The 12,455-nt window shown below is 37.7% G+C and overlaps 2 protein-coding genes across 4 annotated transcripts; both read right to left on the reverse strand.

The window, feature by feature from the left end:
• Positions 1–619: 619 nt before the first annotated feature.
• LOC139958952 (uncharacterized) lies at positions 620–5,371 on the reverse strand. The gene is made up of 4 exons (XM_071956408.1): positions 4,577–5,371; positions 2,755–2,982; positions 2,173–2,388; positions 620–1,791 (listed from the first exon to the last, which is right to left on the reverse strand). The coding sequence occupies exons 1-4, from the start codon at positions 5,114–5,116 to the stop codon at positions 1,498–1,500; spliced, it is 1,278 nt and encodes a 425-aa protein (XP_071812509.1). The 5' UTR covers positions 5,117–5,371; the 3' UTR covers positions 620–1,497.
• Positions 5,372–7,095: 1,724 nt separating this feature from the next.
• Positions 7,096–12,061, reverse strand: LOC139958591 (isopentenyl-diphosphate Delta-isomerase 1-like). 3 transcript variants are annotated; one of them, XM_071955747.1, is made up of 6 exons: positions 11,875–12,061; positions 11,174–11,355; positions 10,264–10,409; positions 9,997–10,089; positions 9,038–9,168; positions 7,096–8,366 (listed from the first exon to the last, which is right to left on the reverse strand). In XM_071955747.1, the coding sequence occupies exons 2-6, from the start codon at positions 11,308–11,310 to the stop codon at positions 8,043–8,045; spliced, it is 831 nt and encodes a 276-aa protein (XP_071811848.1). In that variant the 5' UTR covers positions 11,311–11,355; positions 11,875–12,061; the 3' UTR covers positions 7,096–8,042. The 3 variants fall into 3 exon arrangements, with proteins under 3 accessions (XP_071811848.1, XP_071811849.1, XP_071811850.1); XM_071955748.1 differs by having other exon boundaries at positions 11,775–12,061; XM_071955749.1 differs by having other exon boundaries at positions 11,995–12,013.
• Between the last annotated feature and the right edge of the window lie 394 nt (positions 12,062–12,455).

Genomic DNA, 12,455 nt, shown 5'->3' on the forward strand with positions numbered 1-12,455 from the left:
GTGAGGGGACTGGGGTCAGTTACAATCTCCATGTGAGGGCACTGGAGTCTGTTACAATCTCCATGTGAGGGGACTGGGGTAAGTTACAATCTCCATGATAGGGGACTAGGGTCTGTTACAATCTCCATGTGAGGGGACTAGGGTCTGTTACAATCTCCATGTGAGGGGACTTGTGTCATTTACAATCTCCATGTGAGGGGACTGGGGTCAGTTACAATCTCCATGTGAGGGGACTAGGGTCTGTTACAATCTCCATGTGAGGGACTTGTGTCATTTACAGTCTCTATGTGAGGGGACTTGTGTCATTTACAATCTCCATGTGAGGGGACTGGGGTCAGTTACAATCTCCATGTGAGGGGACTAGGGTCTGTTACAATCTCCATGTGAGGGACTTGGGTCATTAACAATCTCCATGTGAGGGGACTGGGGTCAGTTACAATCTCCATGTGAGGGGGGGGGGCTGAGGGAGTTGCTCCTTGTGGTCTTAGAATCAGACTCCCTTGTAGGGGTGTGAAGGGTGTAGTCTTAAGTATATTTAGACAATGGGTTTTCCCTCCATTTTTTCTATGGTTTATGTTAGTCTGGTGCTGGCTGAAATGAAGCGGCTACACGTTTTCAATACTAAACAATTGATTTTATTTTTGTTGAGTAAAGTTTTTAACAATCAGATTTTATTCCCAAATATTTACACATTTTTCAAAGTACCTAATATGTATGTGTTTTAATCTCGAAACATATGTGAAAGTATATCATGTATTAAAGTATGATAATGTAGATAGTTGTCCATTATTCGTATTACATGTAGGCTGTATGGGAAAGTATAAATAGTGCTGCATTTATTACTGGTATAGGTTTGTGACGTGTGCTTCATATTTGTTATAATCGGCATTGCAAATATCTAAATAAACATTTATAATAAAATTCAAGTACTCTATTTTGATCAACTTCAAGTCATGTTGCGATAGCCTACCCACATGCAGTAGGTGTTTAATTCCTTGAGATAATCTGGTACATGTCGAAGCAAGCATCACCACAGAGCATATACACAAAACTCACAACAGATATGCATCTAGAGTCGCCCATCAAACCCCATCCCTCCCCATTCGCTGCACTCCTATAAAATATGTCATAGCCTTGCACATGTAACCCTACTCTTGGTTTCATCCCCCCCCCCCAGCGTGTCCCTCCCTCTCTTATTGTATATAAGTACAATGTATATATGTTACCCTGTTTCCTTGCTGCTTCATCAGTACTACAAATACCGATCATTTTAGTTGAAAACTTAAGTAAGCTCATTCCCAACCATTTCCATTTCAAGGTTCGTTTTAAACATTCCTCTTGCCTTCGCTACCTCCCTCGCCCTCCGTTGTATCCCCCCCCCCCCCCCCGGCCCTCTTCTGCAGAACTATTTATTTTTGTTATCCAATCTCGTAAATGTACAACCTTGCCGTGCATAATATACATGGTTGTTAATAATTACATCCTAAAAAGCTTAAGTTAAAGAAAGTTCCCTGCAGGATCCAAGGGGCCATGATGGGCTTGGTTGACATCCTCTACTACCACTTCCGGTTCGAATATATCATTAAATGAGTCCAACGTTTCACAAAGGTTCTCCTCTCTCTCCTGTTGAATAAGTTGGTTTCTTTCCATAGATTGGACAGAACAAATTCCTTCTTCTTTAATCTTGATATCAGTCATGTGATTCCGCATCCGGGTTTCTCGGTCGTCAATGACAACACCAAGATTTAACACCCTCCATTTACACCAAAGTCTCCAGATGGTGTGTTTCATCTGGGGAAAGCGAAAGATTAGGAAATACCAACACTGAAAATAACAAGCCACCAAAAATGATTACATCCATGTATCAAGATAGGTTAGTTGGGGGGGGGGGGGTGTCATATATAAATCTATTTAGTTATAGAGATAATGTCACTCGCCCAACGACCAACTGTTGTCAGATGCCTTAAATGTCATCACACTTATAAAGTCATGTGATGGCTCGGGATGAAAATAATTGAAATAATGGTTAGAACCTCTATAAGGCCTATACAGTCAGATAGATTTTATAAAAAATTATTCATTCTTATTCATTAATAATTCATTATTGATTCATAAACAATCATTATTATGAATAATTATTATTTTTTAATTTTATATAAAAGATGATCTAACCTCATATACCAATAATAGTACAGCCATAGAATCCAAGGTGGCATACACAGGGAGAAGTATCTGGGAACTTATAGCTTCGCGATCCCTGGTTGCTATGGGGTGTTCGCTTAGGGCAACCCAGAAAACATAGAGCACGGTTCCCGCCAAAAATAATAAAGTGCACAATGTGACGAGAAGATGAATGCAATCCAGATGACTAATACTGATTGTTTTAACCTGAAACGAGATGAAGCAATAATTATTAAACTATTGTTAATTTTAATATTTATTTATTTATGTATAAAATACTCGTCACGCGCGTTATAACTATCACAAGGCATCCATATTCCGCTAGCAATTCATATACATATACACACACACCGCACACACCACACACACCACACACACCGCACACTATATGTATGGATATAAATATATATGTATATGTATATGTATATATATATATATACATATACATATATATTTATATATATATATATATATATATTATATATATATATATATATATATATATATATATATATATATATATATATATATATATATATATATATATATATATATATATATATAAATACTTACCTTTGTCGGACGGAAAGCAGTGAAATTTCTGAACCTGAATTTATAACCACAGAGTTCGCAATTTGTAGATCCGCATTCGGCTAACCATTTTGTCAAACATGAGTGGTGAGTGAATTCCACGGTTCCAGAGCAGAGACAAGGACTGACCAGATTAAGTCCGCTTTGTTCGGATCCTAGATGACAAATGCGACAAATATCTGTTTCTACATCCAAACTGCTGTTGACTGTCTGTTGAAAGATTCCAAATAGCAATCCGCCTATTGAAGGTGCAACATAATTGAAATAATATACCTGTACAAATACATGACTGACGTAATCGAAGGTAGGGGTGGCGGGAGTTGGCGGCCTGGCACCAGCATCAGTCGGAGAGAAGACGTTCTGGCCTGGCAAAGCCGTTCAGTCGGGGGAATCTCTCAATCATTCAGGAGGTGGGTGGTGGAGGGGGGGGGGGATTAGACTACTTCGTCGTACCAAGGTCACAATAGTAATTTGTTAGAACAACCTTACGTTGAGACCTAATTTATAATCGAATTATGCCTCAAAATGCATAATTTGCCGTTTAAGCTTTAATCTCGTTATGGTGGAGGGGGAAGGGGTGTGACCCAGATCCCTCTACATGGGTGCTTCTTCAACGATCCAGGGTCACACAACTTTCTTTATAAAATGGTAGATCCATCTCTTCCCCATGTTTTTAAGTTAAATAACGTTTATATCCCCTTGCATAGTAATCTACAGTCATAACACATGTTGTTACGATAATGCTATGAGCACTTATTTGTAAGATATATTCTCCCAATTTTACGTTGATACCTTCTCCCGTTCCCCCATACCTCCAATACCCCCTTGCCCTTACACCTATCCACTAAAAGAAATTGCCATTTCATGCTCCATCTGCTTCAAACAACGTATTAGTAATCATACCATAATATATGAAATCACAGAAATGTTTCTTAGTGATATTTTTAACTTGACAGAATGACAGTGAGGTTTGGTATAGGCATCCGTACAAATATCGTTTTTATTCAAAAATGTATAGAACTAAGTTTATCATTGCACACAATTTTTCACTTTTTACAAATGAAATCAACTTTTATTAACCCATAACTGTAGCTGGATGATATTAAATTAGTATATCTTTCTTAACTGAAGCGATATTTATAGTTGGATTTTACATATAAATTGCACGTTAGGATGAACTTCCTCTTACACAATAGAATATAACAGTAGGTTCAAACTTGGTCAACCGTGTCCTCACATTGTCGGTAAATACACAAACACGCACGCACACTATTTCTACGGTGTCCGCTAATGACCATCCCTACAAACATTTCTTTGCAGGCTATGATTGTAGTATTTATTACATATTCTTTCATTTTAGGGTAATCGCAAGATAATAACTTCGTAATGGAAGGGTTGTCAAGCGCTTGAGAGGAGGTGGGGAGGGGGTGGGGAGGGTGGGAAAGGCAGTAAGGCTCTAACAGTCCTCCTCGTTTTGTGTCTCAAAAGTTCATTCCAGAGTAGTTTGAAACAGCAAAGTTCAGTTTTTGTAATCATCATTTGATGGAATTAAGCTGCTGCATTTCTTGACACTAATTCTTAGATTCTTGCACAAAATATGAATAGGCTACCTTGCAAAAGTAATATGCCTATGTTATGATAACTATCCAAAAGTTTCTTCTTCACTGTAAATTTCACTTTTATTTTTAAATGTTAGGCCATTTAAACTTATCTAGGAATCTTTGTACCACCATGTGCATACTCCCTTTAGGCTAACTAATGAAATACAAGTATAGTCTAGGCTAGATGCACATACACAACATACCTTGATAGATGCTGATGAATTGGACAGAGGTGAGTAGCCAGGTCGCTCTTCCATCGTGATTACCTCCGCCCCCATTCCAGCGATACCGTCATGGGCTATATCTTTGGAACACGAACTGTTACGGAAGCCTGAGGGTACGATATGACATTCATTATTCATCACCATCGATTCATCAAATGGCTCATCGCCAGCCAACGAAGGGACCCTTAGTGGGGCATACGGAACCGATGCCACTATAACTGCAGAATTTTCTCCGCCACCTTCGGATAAAAGGTGAACAATTTGTTCCTTTGGGAGCGTGGTATCTCTTGTTAACAAAGTCTCCTTGTAACAAGGTTTGAGATCACAGGAAGCGGTTCCAGAGGCCGCAATGTCTTTAAGTTCTGTGTTCTCAGGTTCACCCATAACATATCCCAAGGTTGTATTCTCTATAGGAATTTGCACTTGGTCCAAATGGTTGTCTGACGGTTGAGTTTCATTGGAAAGGCAGTCGTTGTTTCCAAAGCTAATGCTTTCTGTTCTGCATGATGCTTCATCCATTTAAACTTACTTCAGTGGGTTGAAAATTGAACAAATAGTGCCTGTTACGTTTACAGGCTGGTCTGATATGTTTATCGTCTCTCTCACACAGTGGAATCTTACGTAAGGTCGCGGTCCGACACAGTCACACTAACTTAAGAATTAAGGCTCACCAAAAGATAACAGAACTTCCAATAATTCAAGACGCAAATCATTTCAGCACTGTCGCTAGGCACGCACGAACCCTCGCTTTAACCAGAACACCGTTAGACCATGTTTTCAGTCTAATACGAAAAACAGATTGACCTTTTAACGCGCAATGCATCCGGTATGCGCGCATAAAGTCTGCAGATTTAAAAGCGCCTGAAAACCATCAGTTAGTTTGAAGTTGTGTGCGCGCAGTTTTGTCTGTTTTCACTCGAGCGTATAATACATATCTCATCTCTACATATAATGTTCTGGGATGAAAGATTTAACTTCCTAGACAATTCATCTAAAATGGTATTTAAAGTATAGTAATGCCCACCTCATATTCTTTCTGATAGGCCTACTGATTTGTTGGTTCAGTGAGCATTAACGTAATGTGTGGGGGCGCGGGGTACAATACTGTAGCACAAAATATGGGTGTAATAATCATTTTGGGGTGACAGTCACAAAAGTTATGTGGGTGTGTGACCACTAAGAACGGTTACGGACTCTTTCTGAAAGACCGATATACTGGTTGGTTTAACCCTGGGCATGAGATGTAGCGGCCCCGTCACTTAAAATGTCAGAGGCCAAAACATAATTAGATGCGGACATCAACCGTTCAAATATACATTCACTCGCGTGCCTGACTTCGCGGCTTTCTCCTGACGTAATGCAAGATAGAGACTGAAATACCCTTACAATTTAACACCCGCGGGAGGCGGGACGTTTTTCTGCCTAATAACCCAACCGTTTCATCACATTTGGTATGAAATAGGCCAGTTTTAAAATATTTTATCCCCGAACTGAACTTGACTAAGTTTCTGTCTGCATGGTCAGGCACAATTGGTGAAATTTGATCAGATATTTGAAGAAACATGATCTCTTGTCATGTCCTAATCCAATGTAGATGATTCAGACGTCGGGAAAAACACCAAAATGACCTAATACAGTTGTTTGTTTTGACATATTTTCCAGTCAACATCATTATTTTTCTGCCTCTATGTATGTAAATAACATAAATCAATATACAGATGGCGTGAAAATATGAAGATGACCTAAAGCATTTTTAGAAATGCTTTGATTAAATGTGGAAATTACTGCCAGCGAGTTATGCGAAGTGTTTGGGTTCAGTATGCTAAAGTTGCTCCTCTTCTAGCTCAAAATCTAAACGGTCATGATATGGAAATTTGCAAAATTTTGAAACATGACATACCAATCCACCAGCTATGGTGTATGTAGGGTGTAAGATATCCCAGTTGAAAACTTATCTTTATATTTTAGGGCAATTGGAAAGTGACGATTTTTGTCTGCAAAAATAATTATTGTGCGACACCTGAAGAGGATGGAAAGAGGCTAGAAACAGGTATACAATTTCTCTAAATAATTCCAACATGGATTTCAAATACAGTTAGATTGTGTGTGACAGTTACCTATTAAAGTAACATATTTGGAAATCTTTTATTAACAAGAAACAATTACCACCATCCAAACATACAAATAAAAGTAAATTGAAGTTGTTTCTAAGAAAGCCACTGAGAACACTGACTGTTATTGGAGACCAAAAATAAACAACCACTAACACTTTTGTGGAAAATAGTGTGTAATTTGACAGATATTTCTTGATTTTGATAAATGGGGTGGGGGGTTGGGGTGTGGGGGGGGTTGGGGCAGGGCAATAAAGATAGTTCACAACTTTTGTATGAAACATAACACAAATTCCAATTACCTCAATGAATGCCGAAAATCTAGTTTTGTAACCGTAGCAATGAAATGTAAACAAAATGAGAGACTGTGATCAACACATCATGCTAATGATCGAACCAGTTATATTTAATTTATTCAGAGATTGTTTGTTCAATCAGTCAATACATTCAGGTCTGTGATCCTACTCAAATATTCAACACTTTATCAAAGAAGACACATAACTACATCCTATAGAGGAAAGTGAAGTCCATTCTTTTGTAATCTTCAGTTCAATATCCAACTTTAAATGTTAACATAAATTCATCACTTATTATGGCATATGTGTCTGCAGTAAATTCAAACTCACCTCCAAATGTAATATGAGCTTGACTTGACATACTACATGATTGTATGTATGAATCTTTACCATGTTATCAGTCAAGCATTGCTTATTATTGCACTGTGAATAGTCACTACTTTGCTAACTCAAAATAATTGTGAGAGGACTGAAGAAAACATTTCATCAGAAACCTCCAGTCCTTTCCTGACAGGTGGTACTCTCAAAGTTGTGGGCAGCTGGGCTGTTGAACCCTGGGTCCCGGGTTCATCAAATGTGGGATATACAACAATGGGTTAAAGAATAACATATTTTCATACCAACACGAAATGTACCATGAATTCATGAAGACCCCAAAATGGTGGGGGCGGGGGGGGGGGAGGGTGCAGTGACATAAATATCCTTGGGGTCCAACCAGACTCTCTAATCTCCTGATTCTGGGGAAGGAGAGCGAGGGAGGTAGGGAAGTGACAGGAAAAGCTAAATAGAGGCCACTATCTGTTCTCCTCAAGGCTGAATAAAATATAGCATCATTTTACGACAAAACATGATTTAATCCTTTCCCCCATATCCCTCACACCAAAAGTACTGTCTCTGCAACTGCATTGAAGCTTAATACCACTCTGATATCAAACCATAAATTTCATCGCTGCCACTCAAAGAAATGTTCACTGATTTGTTTTGAAATTCGTTGTCATTTATTGTCATTGTTCAGCTGTTTGTAGTTGTGTAGTTCACTCATTTCAGTCTGGTAACCCTGTCATGGTTTTTGATAGTATCTAAGTTCTTCAGTTTCTCCCACCAGCTGTCCAGCATGTTCTCAGCTATCAACGCAAACCATGGACTGACTTTCTCCGTATTTGATTTAGCTCTCTGTAAGAGTTCTTTCACTTGCTGCGGATTATAGTAAACGTAATTTTGCACTTCGTTGGGCTCTGGTTTCACCGTCACGTCTTTCTTCAAGAAGAGAACGTAATCAATCTCGTGTTCACCCCAGATGGGGTTGTCGCAAGGTGCCTGGTAGTGGACCCTGGTTATGTAATGAAAGTCTTCTAAGGGTACCTGATGGTTCAAGAAAATAGACAACTTTAAAAACAAATATGATGACAAAAAAAAAAAGGAGGAAAAACTCATCCACTGAGCAAGTGTCTCCCTTGAATTGCATTTTGTCTGGCTTTTGGGTTAACTTGAAATTTGGCTACTTTTTGCAAAGAGCAATTATAATAGTTTAGTGTAGTTAATAGTGTAGTTGTCTGGTTTAAGTTCAAATAGGTGAATTTTTTAAGAAATACTTATAATTCATATCATCATCTATCATATCATTAGGTGACAAATTCAGAAACATACCAGTGCTTGAACCCTAGGAAATTCAGTAATGATGTTAAGATAAAATCTACAGCTTGACTTACATAAAATAATTATAGCAGACTTTCCCTCCATAAAACTCCATAAAAGTAGACGGCTTGCATGAACAAGCCTGACTACACATCTCTTTTTGCCCTTTTCTTGTTGTATGAATGTCATACTTAAAAGGATTTATAAATCCTTGTGCAAAACTGTTGTTTGAAAGCAAAACAAAAATTAGTTCTTAGTCTAAACTACAACTTTACTGGAAGTAAATTGCCTTTTGGCTAAAAGGCAAAAAATTGCCCACCAATTCGTTTAGACCAAGAAACAATTATTTCATCGTGCATTTACGTACTCAAGAATAAAAGGAAAATAGTATTAGATACCTGTTCGGGTTCGATTCCCAGCTCATGTTTCAATTTCCTCTGGGCTGCCCTCTTAACACCCATGGCATCTTCCTCTTCTGTTTCTGAAGGTACATTTAGAGGATGACTGCAACAAGTATTTGCCCAATAACCTATGAATGGGTTAAAAAAATATTCAAATATATGTTTTAATCTCGAAAGATATAATACACTCAAATATGAATCATTGGTAACGTGATCAGACATACTGTTTATGTGACACAAAGGCTCAAAGTTGGCAGATTCCTGTTGACGGATATTCTTTGCCAAATGACACGATCACTGGCGCAACTCACTCCTGACATTCCTGAACATAATCAAAGTACTTGGGAGCAGCACAGTTGTAGGCAGATCTTTGCATAGTATGGCAAAGTACAGAGATACATTCCATTCAAAATTGAAGTTCATCAAAACATATTCTATACCACAATCTTTAAAGTCAATCTAACATACTGAAGGTCTGAAACATTTCCCTTTGACTAGAACACTTACAAAATAAAAATACTGATTTTACTGAGTTTATTATACGACATAATCTTTACTGAAAGCATGAACAAAAGAAACCTACACATAAAAGCAGGACTGAAGTCAAGGCATGACCAAACTATTGCCACAACTAAGTTTTACCGAAACCCTTGAAATAGTCTGAGGTCAAAATTACAGGAGATTACGGTTCTAAATAGTAATCAAATTTAAACACAAGTAAAGTTGGCCAATTAATAACAAGACAAATGAAGAATGAAATACAGGACATATTTCTTCATTAACTGGCTGTTCTGTAGACATCCTTGTAAGGATTTCATGTATTGTTCAACGTTACTTATCTCTTTTACTAAAGACGACCTATACTATCCAAGAATGCTCTTTGTTAAACTATTTTTCATGTTTTGGTTTTTCTACTTCCTTTTTTTAAGATTCCCCCTTTTTTTTAAGATTCCTACCTGGGAAGGTTATCTTTGCATCTGCTCTTTGTTGTAGTAACAACTCATTGTTTGAATTGAACAGAAAGACACTGAAAGCTCTGTGTAGCATTCCTGCAAAAAGAAAGAAAATAAATGACCAATATTGAATAGTTTATTTGTAAAATCGAATATTAGTTGCAGTTTTTCAAGTTCTCTGAAGGGTTCAATCAGCTTCTCTACAAAGAAATAAAATAGTTGTGTGCAAGTAACTGATATTAACAGCAGTAAGCCAGCAAGTTAACTCACCCTTTTCAATGTTTGTCATTAAATGACATTCCTTCTTGGATGACGATCCAATCACTTTGTCGTTGTCATCTACGAGGAGACATTCCTCAGCTAACAGTTTCACCTGAGTGTCGTCCAGCCCACTTGTTACATCATCTGCCATGTTTCTGAAAAATATTCAAAATTGCAAACATAGATAAATAAATCAAAGGATTAAAATAATATAGAAAGGAAAAATGCCTCAAACATGAAAAACAAAGAGCAATATTATAAATTAAAGGGGGGGGGGTAGCCCTTTGAATCATTACAAAAGTTGTCATAAAGCTCATTTGCTAACTCTGGAATAGGCTAATTAGTAACTTCACAAACTCTCAAGGAGAACAAGGAGGATGATAATTTCATTTGAAAACTGCCAGATTCCTTTCACTTCCCCACAAGATCCATTCAAGTAAACTAGGGCAAGTTTACATGAAGTATTTTTTTTCAGATCCAAAAAAATTAAAATGAGCTTACAGTTAATATGCAATTAGGTCAAATAGTTTTACTTTTAAGTAACATCCGTGCTTTTACCTTTAGTTCTAATTTCTACAATTATTAATTGTTTGTGGCATATTATATGAAAATCCTGGGCAACAGCCTGTGCAATATACTTCATGTGCATATAGGTAGATACATATGTTGCAGACAAATCCAGCTGCCTTATTTACTACGAAACAACCTCCTTCATCTAAGCCACTATAAAGATGAACAACATAACTACTTCTAGCCTAAAGGGTTAAAATCTGTTTAAAGTACTACCGATGTCTGGCAAAGTGCTTACCAAAAAATCAAGAAAAGGGCCAAATCCAGAAAACATACTTGCTCTGCACAAGGAACATGGTTGTTAAGATCAACCCTTAAAATACTGACATCAATGAAAGTTTATATTTACCTTAATGTGTATGCTGTAGGAATTTTGTGCCACGTTTGCTCCAACACAGTCAGCCTGTTGCAAGACTTCAAGTAACTTGGCTTGAATGTAGACTGTACAAGTTGCTGGGTCACTTTTCGAATGCAACTCTGAAGCATTCCGGTAGATATCAAGTGCCGGAAGAAAACAAAATTTTGCTGGTACTGTATGAGAAAACAAAATGGGTATGTCTTTCCAATATCTAAAGAGGTTACAATGGTATTTCAATCATGGATTTCATGACAAAGCTTGGACTTAGTGAAATGTGTGTCACTGATTGGTCACAAGGCGCTCTAAGGGTATTTTACTTATTGTCCACAGGCTTAAGTCCTAGCTTTGCAGGCAAAACTGTAACAACTGGTACTTTGTAGCATACACTACTCAGGCCTATGTTGATTCCTACAAGTACAATAAGTGAAAGATAAAGGATACAAACGTTTGGTTACTCAATCAATTAGTGTATATAAATGATAATTCAACGTCTCAAAAAACAGAACAAGCCTTAGAAGCGATATAAATTGCTGTCAAAGCATAATTGTCTAGGCTAAGCCGATAACGATGCACAAATCTAGTTAGTTCTTACTGGGTGCTGCTACGACGAGGTACAGTATAGGCCTAGTTTATCCGACCTAATGTAGCCAGCAATATCGGACTAGTTAAGCGAAAATCAGAAACCTTCTTACTTCTCACGATTATAACGAATAAAGACTTGGTCTCGCGTAGAAATACTGGTTATCAGGAAGCAATTAGAATGTTACTTAAATACTTCAGTGATAAAGAAAATGAGAATTTGTGCTTCGTACTGTCTATGTCAAGTGCGACAAACTAAATTAGCACACACACTTATCGCGCAGAATTTATTTTCTACGGAGGCATAGAAGGAACATTATATTGTCAATGTATGATCTCACCGGCACACAGAACTACAGTCGAAATCTGAAATTATTTTAAACACTTTTGAAGGGGACGTTTTGCGAATTGCTTTCATGATTAAAGCATGCATTTTTAATTGCATCTTTTTTAAGCTCGCTCAAAGGTTCATGATTCAGTTCATTGCATAATCCTTGCTAGTTCTTAGTCACTTTACATACCTTAGTTTGTTAGAGCTATCATTATGTCATCTGCAAAAGCAGAATAAGTTCTTGCTGCCTGGGGAGGGATAGGGGGGGGGGGGAAGGTAAGTTGATATATTCTCCCTCCAGTTTGTGAGTGTATGTGTGAAGGGAGGGGGATGCAGGGAACTTATTTTGAAGGGTACAACCAT

The sequence above is a fragment of the Apostichopus japonicus genome, chromosome 18 (assembly GCF_037975245.1).
Source record: "Apostichopus japonicus isolate 1M-3 chromosome 18, ASM3797524v1, whole genome shotgun sequence".
Classification (NCBI taxonomy): domain Eukaryota; kingdom Metazoa; phylum Echinodermata; class Holothuroidea; order Aspidochirotida; family Stichopodidae; genus Apostichopus; species Apostichopus japonicus.